Genomic DNA, 15,692 nt, shown 5'->3' with positions numbered 1-15,692 from the left:
CATAATTGTATATTCGCATATCCATATTCTCTTTGAATTTGCTATCAACAATGCTTATGATGTTGTAAATTTGCTTGACCTCAACCATGTAACTAACTTTCCAGCACATATATCTTTTTCAAACCTATAATTTTTTGAAACACATGCTGATAAGAGTATGAAACAACATTAAAAATTTGATGTAATGTTACTGATGAAACTCACCAACTGCGCAGGTATCGAGCAAAATATAAATTATGATTGATATACAATTTGCTAACTCCAATTATACATAGTGATGGTCTTGCATAGTATGGTTATATTCGCTAAAATACTATTCAAATTATATAGAATATAAGTAAAAATATTTAATTTACCTCTGAAATTTTGTACGCAAATATCACATGCTAGTAAAATATTATTTTTTTTAGCAGACTGATATTATATGATTTGTATTATATTTAATAATTTGATACTCAAATCATTGATGAGACAAAGTTTGCCTAAATAAGTTTTACAGTATTCTAACTCCTTGCAAAAGAAAAAAGCGTTAAATAATCCTAATTGGCATCGCAAGTCACGGCAACGTGCCAGTGGCATCCAGGCCTAATTTTTTTTGGGTCAAAATTTAGTCCTAATTGGTTCTGTTGTTTCTTGATCATGTCGTATGCTTCCAAATTAAAATTGTATTAAAATAGCATATGAATAAGCATTTGTTTTTAATTAAGAAGTAAAAAAGATTTAAAGTATAAACAACAAACTACAAACGATTTATGAAATAGATTATGAAAAAGTTTTAAATTTTAAATTTGACTGGTGATAGGGTTGGTTATAACCCACTACTTTTTATATATTAAAATAAATACAAAAATCTATAACTCACTATTTGTTCTGCTCTTGGGATTTTTTTTTGATTAAATATAGTAAACCCCTGAACTTTACATTTAGCTGCACTTTACCCCCTCAACTTTTCATTTAGTTGTACATTTGTGATTTTTTTGAAACGTGATTGTAATTGGCAAAGCTCATTTGTAGGGGTGGTTATACGGTTAGTGTGGTGACAAATATTTCTTAATTATAAAAATATAACATTGTATTAAAATAACATACGAGTGAGCATTTGTCTTTAATTAAGGAGTAAAAAGAATTTAAAGTATAAATAACAAACTATAAGTAATAACATGAAATAGATAGTGGGAATGCTTTAAATTTTAAATTTGATTGGTGATAGAGTTGGTTATAACCCACTACTTTTTATGTATTAAAATAAATACAAAAATTTAGAAAAAAGAATGAGAAGTTTGGAAACCATTGAAAGGGTTTTTGCTAAAAACTCCTTATGCAATACATATAGATATAGATGCACAGAATGTTCGAATGCGATGGTTTATATGATACTTATTTGTCGCTGATTTATGATAGTTTTATACTAAACAACACGCAATTTAAGTGACAGATACAAATTAAAAGATAACCCACCACCTTAAAAATGTAATAACACTAAGATGAATTGTATAGATAGGCTTTCTGATTTATAGGTTACTTAAATTAACTAGATTAGAGTTGTAATTTACGACTAGATGTACTATCAGAAGTAGATGTGGGCATGGGTCGAGTATCCGTCCCTCATATGATTTGGCTGATCCAACCCTAACATATTAGATCAGTCATTTTATGATAATAATTCGCTCATAATGTCTTCGAGTATCCGCTATTCGGGTATGAGTCCCCGAAAAAAAAAGGGGTCATATGGTACCAACCCTTAAAAAAAATATACTTTCTAATTAATATTGGTAGAGATATTATAATCAAAATCCATACATAAACATTTGCACACATTTCATCCAATAATTAAACCAATCTCAAAAATTTAGTACATGTTAGTAGTATAATATCTAATAGATAAAATGAAGTTTCGTGATAATTTTATATACAACTTAAGCAAAAAATACAAATTAAAATAGTGAACATCAACTCTATAGGTTCATCATTCTATAACACGACAAAAACAAAGATAACAAGCATTCAACAACTTTCTAAACTTTCAATTTTCAACATTAATAATAGCATGCTCATTTGCCAAACCTGGAATTTCTATAGAAATAAAGGCAATCAAAAAAGAAATGAACACAACTGAATGAATAAATAAGGCAATTTTCTTATAAAAAAAAAAGAAATGGAAACTTGCCGCGAGTCACTTCACTTAAACTTAGCGTTAAAAATTATAAAATTATAAAATGAGTCATAATTTTTTAATATTTATATAATATATCACGTGGGTTCGGTATCCGCGATTTTTTTTGGATCCGTATCTGTATCCTTTTTTTGCTAGTAGTACCCGACCCTCATATGTCTCATTAAGAGAAATCGGATCGGATATCCTATTTTTCGGATCAAATTAGATTGGATGTTTCGAGTTTTCGGATCGACAAGTATTTTTGCCCGCTCCTAATCGAAAGAGTGTTTACTCATGTGCAATAAAATTAAAGTACAGTTTAATTGCCAACATGCTTATCTTATAACTATAATTGAGATGTTATATTATGGTTCGAATCATTAGATTGGGGAATAAAATGAAGAAGGTTCTTACTCAGTTGTTGTCTACAAAATCTTTAGGTAATTATGGCTCTTCTTAAAAATAAAAGAAGTGCTTACTCATATATTATTTATCAAAACTTGTTGCATAACAAATAGGTATTCATTATATACTCTCATGATTCAATTATGAGAGGACAAAAGTACAAAATTGTAGTACCTGATTAAAATTGTCATACCCTTACAAAAAGTCAACACAAAAAAAAAATCATGAAGTCCAACGATATACACACATATTTTGTTTCCTAAAAGATAAAATAGATTTTGAGCTCGACCGAGTATAGGAGTGATACAGGATACCCAAGTACAAAAATCGAACTCGAGTTCCTAAATATATTCAAGTTGTTAAATCTCGACTCCAGGTTAAATTGAAATTTTGGTCGAATAAACTTGTGAATAACTGAATTGGCCTCGACTCATTTACATTTCAACCCGTTGTGCGGACAAATTGCATGGGCTAGATATGCAGATGGACGGTTTGGCAAGCATCATTTAAATGCCAGCCCAACATAACATTCAACCTAAACTTTGCTGCCTGTCCACGGGTGCGATGCGGGATACGGATACTCATCAAAAAAGTGATCGGGGTGAGCTGGTGTACACGGGTAGTCGGGCGTCTGATTGAAAATTCGAAGAGGAATCCTGAAAATGGGGGGAAAATGATAAATAAAATTTCTCCTTTTTTTTTTCAGCGTTCCCTCCTTCGAGCTCTTGCACATCCTGGTGCTCCGCTCCATCAAAGCTTAGAGGATGGTCATGGCTTCTCAAGAGTAGCTCTAACCTTCGACTCCCAACTCCCAAGTCTCTCCCGCCCGTCAAATTCCCACAAAATTCGATATTCATTTCCGCCATTTTTAGTGTCGAGAGCCCCAGCGAAATTGATCTCTGCTATTTTATTTTTGGGTTGCGTAATTACTATAGGTCGTTGGATCTGGGATCTGGGAAATCAGTCGAGTCTATTGCTAGCATGAATGGTGCAAGGGCTCCCAAATACGTATGACATATGCCTGCTACTTGGCTTAGTGAGTCTCTGTAAGTTGGGCTCTACTCAACCACTTTCACTTGTTCTGTCTGTTGATGTTCTAAATTTACAGTAGTATTCTGACTTTCTCTGCTCGCTGTTGGATTTCTTTTTGTGCATCAACGAAGTAAAAAACATGTCTTCGCAATTCGTTGGCACAACAGTAGGTTCGTTGGTTTTATTACAAAAATGTGAAATTGAATCCATGAAACTAGTATCCCGTCAAGGGAAAAGCCCAGAAATTTGCAAATTTTGAATGGCGACAGATCAGTTTCTTTTCCTTAGCTGCAATCAGATGTATCTTGATGAGCGTCTGTTATGCTCTTTTATCTCCCAAAAGCTGTACCTTTAGTTTCAATTTTGACTGGACGGGAGGTTCCCCCAGCCTGCTTACCTATGCCTTAGTTTGCTTGTCAAAAATGCGGCTTAATTTAACTTGGTACATCATGAAAACGAAAATAAAAAACAAAAACAAAAACAGAAGAAACTAGCCAATAGTCGTCATATAGGTTCTCCTTGGTTTTTCAGCCAACGATTTGATTCCTTTCCATAATATGCTTTTAGTTGTTTGAGGAAATGCCATTTTTGTCATTGTGGTTCTCTCCGCATTTTCGGGTCCAAGCTCTCATTTTTGCTTTCTCTTCTTCTTCCAACAAAATTTGTCTTTGTTTATTATGTTTAGATTTCGATACATTGGAAGGCTAGGGCCTTGCAAGTCATTGAACTCTCGTTTCAATTGGAAGTCCCCGTCGAAGCATTTGTTTACAAAAATCTGCATGGACAATAATCAGTGCATTAGTTCGAAGTGGGATCCAAGAGGAGCTTTAATCGTCTTTGAAGGTCTGGACAGATGTGGAAAGACGTCGCAATGTAGCAGACTTCTTTCATCCTTGGAGAGACTGGGACATTCAGTTGAATCTTGGAGATTTCCTGATAGAGATACCGGTGTTGGCCAGATGATTTCATCTTATCTTTCCAACCAATCACAGTTGGATGATCATGCCATTCATTTACTCTTCAGTGCAAATCGGTGGGAGAAAAGGTTGCTGTCCCCTTCTGGTTGCTTCTATTTCTGTAATTCTGTGTTGGAGACATATGAGGTTACTAGTTGACATGTAATTACACGGGTCAATAGATCAAAATTATTAATGTTACGTTCACCGGAAATTGCAATTCCATCTTTAGTAGTCTTCTTGCGTCGTGCAGTATAAATAGTCCTATCTAGGTTAATTGCATGCTTCTGTTGTCTTGATTTTAGAAGTGACTCAAAACTGGTCATGTAAGTAGCATATAAATTAGTGAACCTGCAAAAGAGTTTGCAGTAACAAGTTACAGAAGTGCATTCTGGGTTTTTGGATGTAGTTGGTGTTAGACCGATTGGATAATGATTTGATGTCTTTTTGTGGTGAAACATGGATTGCTATTCTATAGAGTGAGTATCAGGTCTGCAGATTGGTGTCTCTGTTGCTAAAAGGAGGGTTGAAACTTCTGAATTGTGATTTAAACCAATTTGAGGAAACTGTAGAAATCAGCTGGTAAGATAGGCGAGAAAAACAATTACCTAATCAGGCTGGGATGCAGTATCACAAACTGAGCTTGGTGAAAAGTCTTACATTAGTCTTGCACTTACCTGAAATTAAGGGCTTGGTTGTAACAGTCACTTTAGTTATTTTTCGGCCGGTGCAACTGGCTCTTACAACTATAGCTGAGTCTGGTTGAAACGGTCTATGTGTGACTGTGCAGATACTGTTTGCATACAAAGTGAATTTTAAGTGAAGTATTTGTACTCAGTTATTGGATGATTTGTTGCAGATCATTAATGGAAGCTAAGCTGAAGAGCGGAACCACTCTCATCGTTGACCGGTATGCCTATTCTGGGGTAGCTTTCTCTTCTGCCAAGGGACTTGATATTGAATGGTGCAAGGTAAAGACACTTCTAGTTTGCTCTGGCATCTAACTTTGGATTACTTAGTCGTAATGCTCCACTTCTTCTGCAGGCTCCAGAGTTGGGGTTGTGGGCTCCAGATTTGGTGGTTTACCTTGACATATCACCAGAGGTAATCCTTAATGAAATCACTTGATCCAGAATAAGAGTTATGTGTTGTGCTTGATCTCTTACAGAAGTCAGCATATTTGTAGTAGATATGCTGTTATTCTGGCAAATCTTTTGTTAGATGAATGAGGAGAAAGACTGATTTGAGTACCTTATTTCTCAATGAGGGATGTACTTTGTTCTCCATCCGAACTGTGTGTCCAAGTGCGACTTTTTATAGCAATCGGACCTCTTATTCATGTTTATCTTTCATCTTTGGTTTTTGGTGGAAACTTTTGTATGAAAATAAGTAATATGTTTATACTATGTAAAATTAAATGCTTTAAATGATTAGCATAAAAAAGTGCTGTTGACTTGAGGATTAAATGACGACATTCACTTGGGATGGGCGTACATTAATTACTCTTATTATGTTTTTTTTTTTTTTTTTTTAGCTGCATTCTGAGTGGTGTAGATGGTGCTTGCCTAACACCACATTTGTTTGTTAGAATTGGTAACAGTGTTTAATATGAAAATATCTAAACTCTTCAATGTGTACTTCATTGAAAAAATGCACTCACCTGGTGGTGCTTTATCCATGTTCAATTGGATTCCATGGATTTAAAGGACTGGTTGTCGTTTCCTTTATATTCTGGTGTACCCATACGAAAAGCAGCACACCTGTCATTTATGTATGCCACGCTAAGTTGATTGATCGTTTTGGGAAATAACAGAAAGCTGCTGAAAGAGGAGGTTACGGAGGGGAGAGATATGAGCAGCTTGAATTTCAAAGGAAAGTTGCACAATCTTATCGGGCACTCTCTGATGCATCTTGGAAGGTAATAGATATAAAGCTCCAGTCGTTTCATTCTTTTTTCTCGATGCAGAAATGATCTTTGTGTTGTGTGAGGAACTCCAGGTTTTATAGAGTCTACAAGTTATTTTGGTGCCGTTAATGGGCGATTACCTCAAGGCCTTTGCCTTCTGTGCGTATCCACAATTTTCAAGAAATGCTGATTGTCACATGGATGATGCTATGTTTGTGTAAAAGTTTATATGCTGTGAATTTAGTGTCCTATCCATTTTGTCATGTTGAGGCCATTAAACAGATGTTCTGGGCTTACAAGTTATGGGGCTGGAGCATTCTCCATATTAGCGATGATCTTATTTCTTTTGTTATTCGTAGGTTGTTGATGCCACCCTGCCTATCGGAGTTATTGAGGCACAGCTAAGAGAAATGGCGGTCGATTGCATCAGTACATGCCAAGAAGGCAAATCTCTCTCGGAGCTCTGGTCTTCTTAATTGCACGTGTTCATGTCCTCTGGTTGTTTGGAACGGTAAAATTTGTAGGTCAAAGTGTGAAAAGATTGTTGGAATCCACCTTTTTATTTCATGTAATATTGTTGATGCCCTCTGATTCGGAGTCTTCTGATTCAGTGTGTTTGGATAGCTGAATTATTTTATATAATATTTTACTTGCATCATAAATATATTTTTTAATTTATTTTTTTTATTTTATATACATCACATCACAAAAAGTTTTATAGTAATTATTTCAAATAATACTCTATCTAAACATATAACTAACATATAACTCCACGAACGTGTGAATTGCTCTGTGAAGATATAAAATCTTATATTGACTTGGTAGAGCCAACGAATCGAATTGATGGGGTCTCATCTTGGTAGAGCCAACGAAACGAATCGAATCGATTGGTGCGTTTAAACTTTGGCAAAAATTTCCCCTGTTGCGGCATAAATGAGCGTGTGTTTTTTTTTTTGTTGAAACGATAGATATCCTATAACCTAATCTAGCCTAGTCTAAGGGGAAGGGGTGGGGGTTCGATGTGAGTACAGACTCTATCGATGAAGGTCAATTAAGATCTCCATAAATTGTGGCAAATTTGTGGGAGGTAGGGATTGAACCCCTGACCTCCAGCATCACCTTTAATGGTGATGACCACTCGACTAAATGGCCAGTGGCAAATGAGCGTGTGCTTGGGTGGGAGATTATTTGTGATAATTTTTTAAAAATATATTATAGGTGTTATTTTGCTTTGGAATATGTGATATGAAAAAAAATAGTTGAAAAATGTGTTTTTAGTACAATTAAATAAACCTTTGCAAATAATAAGCTATACAAATAGACTCAATGAGATTGACAAATTTAAAGGGATAATTTTTTAAAGGAAAAATCGTTCAAAACGTCTCTCACATTTTATAAAATGACTTTTTTCGTCTCTCAATTTTAAAAGTGTAATTTTATGTCTCTTACAAATTCACATTGGTCAAATTTAATCTTTACTTAGGTTTTCGACTAGTTTTTGATCTGAAAATGATTACGTGCCTTGCACGTAATCCTTTTTTGAGGGACAAAATTATCAAATCAAATTTCACATAATTCAATTTTTTCGTCTCTCATATTTTACAAAATAAATTTTTTTGTCTCTCACATTTTACAAAATGAATTTTTCCACCTCTCATTGATCATGTGTACGAATAATTTTTTTTTTAAACCCATATATATATATTTATTTGATTTCATTTGAACAATATGAATATTATGTAATATATCTATATTTGATTTCATCTACAACTACAATTAACTTATTCAGATGAAATTAAATAAAGATATATTGCATGCTATATGTACTGTTTAAATAAAATCAAATAGATATATATATGAGTTTTCAAAAATAAGAAAAAACTATCATACACATGATTAATGGCAGGTGAAATTATTATTTTTCAAAAAGTAAGGGATGAAAAAATTTATTTTTTGAAATGTAAGAGACAGAAAAATTCATTTTGTGAAATGTAAGAAACTATGGATCAAATTATGTAAAATGTATTTGACAATTTTACCCCTAAAAAATGACCATGTGCAAGGCACATGGTAGATTCCGATAAAAAAATAATCGAAAACATAAATAGGGATCAAATTTGACCAATATGAATTTATAAGGAACGTAAAATTACATTTTTAAAAGTAAAGGACGAAAAAAGTTATTTTACAAAATGTTAGGAGCGATTTTCCCTTTTCTAAATTTCGCTTTAGATTTATAAAAGCTCCCGTAAGTGTGATTTTAGGTTCTAATAAATATTACACCCTCCTCCCGTATTTACATAATGGAAACCCAACCCAAGAGCAGAATTTCCTATTTTAAAAAAGTACCTCTGCTACTTTCCATCAAATTAAATAATAAAAAAACGAAAACAACCATCCACCATCTTCCATGCTGTATTTTGTCAATTCAACCATACAATTTCACAACCTTGTCCCATCTTCCGCACTTTAAAAAGATCTGCTTGGGTTGGGACCCCCCAGTTTTTGACTTGGTATTTTTACAAAGGAAATGATATTCGTGCTCCAATTTTAGCCTTTAGGGCTCCAATGTAACCTTTTGCATTTTTCCAGACAAAACTACCCTCAAACCGAATAATACTACTATAATCTTTACAATAATAAAACCTGTGTAGATAGTTAATTTGGTGTTAATTTTATTTTAACTTGACGTTAACTTTATTTATTTCCAAATTTACACTTATCTCTATTATCCATCTGTATTATTCATGATCCTTATCTCTATTACATAAATCCTATATAATCAAAACTATTATCAATTGACACACAAATCCTATTCAATCAAAATTATAGTAAAGTTTTATATAAACACTCAAAAAATACACATACCAAACCAACAATCTAAAAACTCAGCCTCTCGACCATCAAAACCCCTAATCTTCTTTGTTCATGCATACATTCTCTATGATCATATATCATGGAAAACAATTCAAATTTTCCCTCTTCATAACTCAAAGGAAAACACATATTTGAAACCGATTTCATAACTACATTTTGGAATGATTTCTTTTTGTAAATCTTGGTCTCAGGAAGACACTAATTTGATTGTCTGATAAGCGCGCATAAGGCTGTAAAAGAAAGACATCGAACTTTACAACTACTAATTAATTTTGACTCAAAATTTTCAGCTTCAATTGAATCAAATAGGAGTTCAAAATGTCAGCTTGGAGTTCAAGTCGATTTTTCTATTCGATAAGCTCAAAACTTTCTATTCAATTTTTTTTTTGTGTCTTCATTCTTTTGCTAGAAGTTATAGTTCTATGTAACATGTGAAGTATTAGAGTAAAATTAGTACTACCAAAAGGGATAAGTGTAATTTTTAAAATCTCAAAAGAGCTTCATGCGATTGTCGTAAAACTTAACTTAGAGGATGTTTATGAAAATTTTCTAATCCAGAATCACCATATGCTGCACTAAGATAATTTCTTTACCTAGAAGTTTGCCTTGTGCAGCTTATGAAAAACCAACACCAACGAGGATTTTACATGAGAATTTACCAACACCAATGAGGATTTTACATTGTGGTTTAGGAATAAAGCATGAAATTCGATGGGTGAAAAGACTGTAATGAACTGGGTATGACGTTCTACAGTGTCTCGCAATATTGAATATCAGTTCAATGATCTACTGCTGATGCAACATGGATGGGTCAGTTTTCAATTTCTGTTTGCTTTGTGATCACTGTTGCAGAAAGTAGCAAGTTCTTTTAAAGGTAAATGCTAGCAACCTAAGTTTTGCTTTTGGGATTCCAAATTCATCAGAGATGATTACGTTTTCTTGCATGAGAAGGGCTTTTTTCACGCGCAGTCTTTAATAATTTGCTTGAACATAAACTTTTTTTTTTTGAAAAAAAAATCGATATTGCTTCATCAACCGATCGATGCAGAAATATTTTTTGCACCCAAATGTATATAGTCTGGTTCTTGAGGACCAAAAAAAAAACAGAAAAGAAAAGTTCCGGTCCATTAAATTCAGTTGCTGCAAAAATAACAAATTCTTCTGATTGACGTACTCACAATTTAGGTTTAAGACTTTTTCACTTTCTTTCTTGCACGTGAATTTATGCAATGAGATACTGCCAGCGAATTCATTATCTCACATTCGAATTATGTTTTTACCATCGTAAAGTACTATCAAATATTTGTTATAGATTGCGTGTCTAACAAATATTTGCTCGTGATATGAACTAATAATCTAAAACAAAGACATTCAAATGTAGTTTCAATTAATAAAAAACAAAGAACCCAAAAGCTTCATTCAAGCCATCAAAAAGTATTTTTTCCTTTTAAAAAATCAAAGTGAAGTTGAGTTTGAAGCATAAGGAAAGCAACCTCGTCTCATTTGATTTGCCCTTATGGGAGAAAGGTCCACAAATGGTCCAACTTCATCATCAACTGGACGACTCAAAACAGACAGGTTTGACGATTTTTTTTTTTTCGTAGTTGGAATGACGTTGAGAAAAATGTTTCTAATGCTCTACTAGTGTTGATAAAATATTGTCATGTTTTGGCCAGGTTAAACCAAAGCTCGTTATTCTTAGAACTTGTTAACCTTCGAAATTTTTTTTAAAAAAAATTTTTGGGAGGGGACTTTGGAAGGTTGGAAGCAACGCAAGATAAACAAACACGGCAATTAAGAGGGAGAAAACGAAAAAAAAGTGCAACCTTAACATCAGATATTGAGGTTCAGTAGCCTGCACGACCTTATTTGAACAGGATCTGTTCTATATGCCGTACCTCTATGTGCTTGAGTTCTAAGATTCAGTAACCCGCATAAGTTTGAAGGCCCAAACTGAGTGAAGCGTTGATGTCTAGTTTCCATGCAAAGCCACCGAAGTCCATCCTCCATACGTCGCAGGGAATGACCCTTGAACACTTGTGGCCATCCCAAACGTACTCAAATCTCACCGTGCACGCAAACGAAGGATCCCAATATGGCAAGTACTCTTGTTTTACCACCAACTCTACTCCCAACTCCGTTGCCTGATGATGATGATGATGATGTTTTTTATGTTCTTGATCACTTATCACCAGCTTCTTAAACGCCTCGTTCACCCATTGCACCTTCCCTGAAAAATCTGATACAAATCCTGGACAGGGATCTGCGCAGATTTTATTGATCTTGTCCACGTCCGAAAACCCTAACCCTAATCCATCCAACTCCATGCATGCCTTTGTCAGTACTCTTTCCACGATAACCCTCGATTCAATCATAGCGACCGGCTTCTCATAACCAACAAAATCGTTAGAACTCGATTGACTAAGACATCTAAGGTCGGGATTTCTGGGATAATCCTCAGCATTAGAGCACCAAACTTGGCCAGTACTCTTCAAGTCCTGCTCCTTATCATCATCTGATCTTTTCGGTAGCAGCTGAAGCGTCACCAAACTATCGTCCCTCGAACTGGAACCCTGCTCGCTGGTTAATGATGACGGTTCAACAGGCGATTTTCTATTGCGCCTCTCTCTCTTGGGATTACGAAGTTGACTATTTTTTCTATTTCCTGCATATTTCTTCTTTTTAAGTACTCTTCCAACACTTTTGCCGTCTGTTTTTTCGGGCAGCAAGTGGGTCGAGTTGGCTTGACCGTCGATCGGCTTTGGGGCTATTGGCCGGAACCTGAGCATCATCCGATAATCTAAGGAATTATCTGGGAATGAACAAAAGTCAGTCTGCCTTCCACCCATATATCGGAGTCACGTCCACCAATAAAATCTCCCAGACTAGTCTCTTGTCCCCTTGTCCAGATCCATAGCGGTCAATATGGAGGTCTCAGAGCTGTGTGGAATGTCAAATAATTACCTGAGTTCTATACAATGGAAGAAAAATGAAATCAGGATATGCCTGTTGCCCTGCAGCGGGTAATAAAATGGGGACACATGTTAAAGATAACAAGAGACACTGCAGAAAAAATGCAGATGCGTGATTGGCCACAGCTGGTATGGAACCCACTCAGAGATTTAACTACCCTTTCCCCGATCGGAGTACTTTAGCCAACCAATCCCACGACAAAATGTGTCCAACAATTGCCATGGATAGAGGGACACCTAGCCGATCCTCGGGGTATACAGCATGTTTTTTGTTCAATCACTGACGTCGATAGGTTCCAGAACCGGGACAGGTGTGCCAAATGAAAATGTACATGATCTATTCGACTGCAAATCAGGTTTACTTCTCACGCTTCAGCATTAATCATGAATCTCAATGATTCTTTCCACCAGCCGTGCAATAGCTAGTAACACATGCAAGAACAAAAATGTTTTGCTCGATGACTTTGCCATTCTCCTGCGGTGGCTGGCGGTAGAGAATTAAAATTACTGGGACCGGAAGACAGTAAAAAAATTAAGTAGTGCATGGCTATCAAGGAGAAGAGAATTAAAATTCTCCTGCGCCTGCGGTGGCTGGCAGTAGACAGTGCATGGCTATCAAGTAGTGCTCCTCCTAATAAGTGAAAACGTTGATCAATATTGTGTTTTGACAGATGATTAAGTCAATCATTAAAGGAATTGGGAATATCAATAATTAAGAAGCTTTCTCCAACACCAATTGGTCAGTCTTGCTAAAAATGAACGGATGAGAAAGAAGAAAAAAAAGATCAAGTTCTTGCTGTGACCGATACCTACCTACCCAGTTTGGGAGTGGAAATAAGAGCGAATACGTATGGATAGTCATAACTGCGAATAAAATCTTTCCAAAGATTTGAGGCCGAGCTTTAGGTGGAAGGAGTTTTCTAACTGATTGGAGGAGTTGAAGGAAAATGCTATTCCTGGTGTCCACCAATCACGGGTATTCATGGATATTATACGAATATTGATATGAGAAATGTTAATGGATTTTCCCCTTTTTTTTTATTTATATTTTAAAAAAAGATTAATATTTCCTACACCAATGTACTGATATTATGAGAACTAAACACAGAATTTGTATATAAATTTTGAATTTTGTAAATGTGACATGCATCTTCGTGGAGTGCTAAGATCAGTTTCAAAGTAGTCGCAGCGTCTATTCCATTTCCACCACGTTGTGATCTAGAAAATCCAATGTAACTCTGACGAAACTCAGCAAGAATCCATCCCGGGAAAGTCCCCTTTGTGACTTGTGCGGTTGTTGATGGTTTGATGTGCTTCACTTTCCCTGCAGCTGAAAAATCTGGGATACGTCTTCTTGCTGCTTACCACCGAAAAATATGGAATACGTCTTGCTGCTTACTTACGTGGTAAACTTGCGTCACAAATATAATTTTTAATATATTTTTATTTTTTCAATCGCCTTTTTATCTCATATGCAACACATCACAAAAAAAAAGTGCTACAATAATTATCTCAAATAATCTCCTATTCAAACAACACTCTCATTGATTTTCATTTTCCTTTCTCTTCATTCTCTGGTATGTGAAATATGCAAAAGCATAGTGTTCGAACTTGTTTAAATATTTTATCGAGTTTGAAATTATATTCAAGTTTAGTTTGTTTATTTATGGAACCAAATTCAACTGAGTTTTTATCGAGCCGAGCTCGAGTATTTTCAGTTCTTTTTCATATGAATTTCAATTTTATACTAATTGAGTCAAGTTTGAACCGAAGTTGAACACTTATCGAACGTAAAATTTTGTTCAAATTTAATCTGATTAGTTGACGAGCCAAATTAGAATGAACTCTTATCGAACTGCGCTCAATTCAGAATATCGAATAGTTTGGTTTGACTTTCAGTCCCAAAATTCTACTGTTAAAAGTTAGGAAATTAACTGAATATACATTATGGAGAAAATAACTTGGTTTCCTAATAAATTTTCCCCGTACACATCACGGAATGTAACATGCTAGAAAAATTTCGCAAAAATTAAAGTAGAAAGCAGGAGTTAAGACTACTGTATCTCGATTTATAGGATGAGGAACAGTCAACCGACGATTTCTTTCGGCACAACTAATTACTAATTCACATCACAAAACATCAGTTCGAGTTCTTCCCTTCCATGTGATGCTGTACTTATTCATAATCCTACAAATTACTGCGCGCTAAATTCTAGAATCAGGCCGGAGAACCGCCGCAGCGGGGCCGCCAGAATGAAAGATCATTCTGCATAAATGATTAGGTATAATTTTCTCAACTTCTTCTTCTAAGCACGCTTCAAAACCAGAACGGCACATATATGTTAGTAATTCATTTTAATTTCCAAATAGTAAACCTCTAATACTAATAGTAGTGTTTGTTTGCGCGGGCGGGCGTCCAAAAAACTTCGTCAGAAAGTGGAAACTGTGAATCGGCCATCAATCTCAATCAACCATGCATGATTTTTTATTTTTCTTCCTCTCGTTTATTTATTACAGTAATATTTTTTTTCCTCCTCCCCGTCCGCGTGCGTGCTATAAAAATCGACCATCATCGACGGTGGTGAAATGCGAGAAATGTAGGCAAGGAAGGATTGGTTGTTTCGCAGCAGCATAGAGCAGCAGTAGACTCCATATTGGCATTTGGCAGGTAATGGATGGATGGATGGATGAATGAATGGTCCGCAGGTCCTGTCCATCCATGATCCAGTAGTGAATAGGATGACGGGACCGGCCTCCGCTCTGACAGCCAATGAACCACCATGAATAAATTTGGAAGCTTTGCTCCTGTAATAGCGGGGACACGTGGATTAGCCTGCCTGCCTTGGGGCCGGGGCATTCCCGTTAATTGCTTCCAACGGCCAAGGCTTTTTCCAGTCCCTCAGTCTACTACAGCTTCTCCAGGTAGGTATTGGTGGATGCTAGCCTAACTTCACTTGACTCGTTGTTTGCTTTTACCTTTTTTATGCGTTTTACCCTGGCAAGTGTTCAACCTTTGTTTTTCTATTGGATGGATGGGCATTGTCAATATTGGAACTGCCCTTTTATCCAGCCTGGTCTAGTGCTTTGATTTTCAGGTTTTGTTAAAACAGATGCTAGTAATCTTTATCTCCGTTTTGGCTAGGATTGAGAGATTTGACCCCAAAAAAAAAAAATTTAAAATCCTCTTAAATTCTTCTAATGGTTTGGTTTGAATTACTTGGTAGGTAGTTAATTTTGTAACCTATCAATTATTTAAAATTCTTCTAAACACTAAAATTAATTAGTGGATCACAAACTAAATACCTCCAAAGTAGTAATCCAAACAAGTTAAAGCAGTAATTTGAGAATCCACTAAATTTTCCTCAGACCTTCAAACCAAAGTTAATTGA

General features: G+C 35.4%; 2 protein-coding genes across 2 annotated transcripts; one reads left to right on the top strand and one right to left on the bottom strand.

Annotated features, from left to right (window-relative positions):
- Positions 1-3,171: 3,171 nt before the first annotated feature.
- LOC113722923 (thymidylate kinase) lies at positions 3,172-7,116 on the top strand. The gene is made up of 6 exons (XM_027246155.2): positions 3,172-3,606; positions 4,278-4,637; positions 5,408-5,519; positions 5,593-5,652; positions 6,362-6,466; positions 6,814-7,116. Exons 1-6 carry the CDS (start codon positions 3,578-3,580, stop codon positions 6,928-6,930), a joined length of 783 nt encoding a protein of 260 aa, XP_027101956.1. The 5' UTR covers positions 3,172-3,577; the 3' UTR covers positions 6,931-7,116.
- Positions 7,117-11,125: 4,009 nt separating this feature from the next.
- Positions 11,126-13,029, bottom strand: LOC113723093 (uncharacterized). The gene has a single exon (XM_027246357.2). The coding sequence runs from the start codon at positions 12,178-12,180 to the stop codon at positions 11,254-11,256; it is 927 nt and encodes a 308-aa protein (XP_027102158.1). The 5' UTR covers positions 12,181-13,029; the 3' UTR covers positions 11,126-11,253.
- Positions 13,030-15,692: the final 2,663 nt, after the last annotated feature.

Source organism: Coffea arabica, chromosome 5c, assembly GCF_036785885.1.
Source record: "Coffea arabica cultivar ET-39 chromosome 5c, Coffea Arabica ET-39 HiFi, whole genome shotgun sequence".
NCBI classification, from domain to species: domain Eukaryota; kingdom Viridiplantae; phylum Streptophyta; class Magnoliopsida; order Gentianales; family Rubiaceae; genus Coffea; species Coffea arabica.
The sequence above is the reverse complement of the archived record's forward strand: the minus strand, read 5'-3'. Positions and strand labels throughout refer to the sequence as shown.

What these genes read in the sequence shown, in the direction of transcription:
- LOC113722923 (XM_027246155.2), top strand. Translation starts at nt 3,578, where the DNA reads ATGCCTGCTACTTGGCTTAGTGAGTCTCT. An exon ending in GCAAATCGGTGGGAGAAAAG is followed by an intron (nt 4,638 to 5,407) that starts GTTGCTGTCCCC and finishes GATTTGTTGCAG; the next exon opens with ATCATTAATGGAAGCTAAGC. An exon ending in TTGATATTGAATGGTGCAAG is followed by an intron (nt 5,520 to 5,592) that starts GTAAAGACACTT and finishes CTTCTTCTGCAG; the next exon opens with GCTCCAGAGTTGGGGTTGTG.
- LOC113723093 (XM_027246357.2), bottom strand. Translation starts at nt 12,180, where the DNA reads ATGGGTGGAAGGCAGACTGACTTTTGTTCATTCCCAGATAATTCCTTA.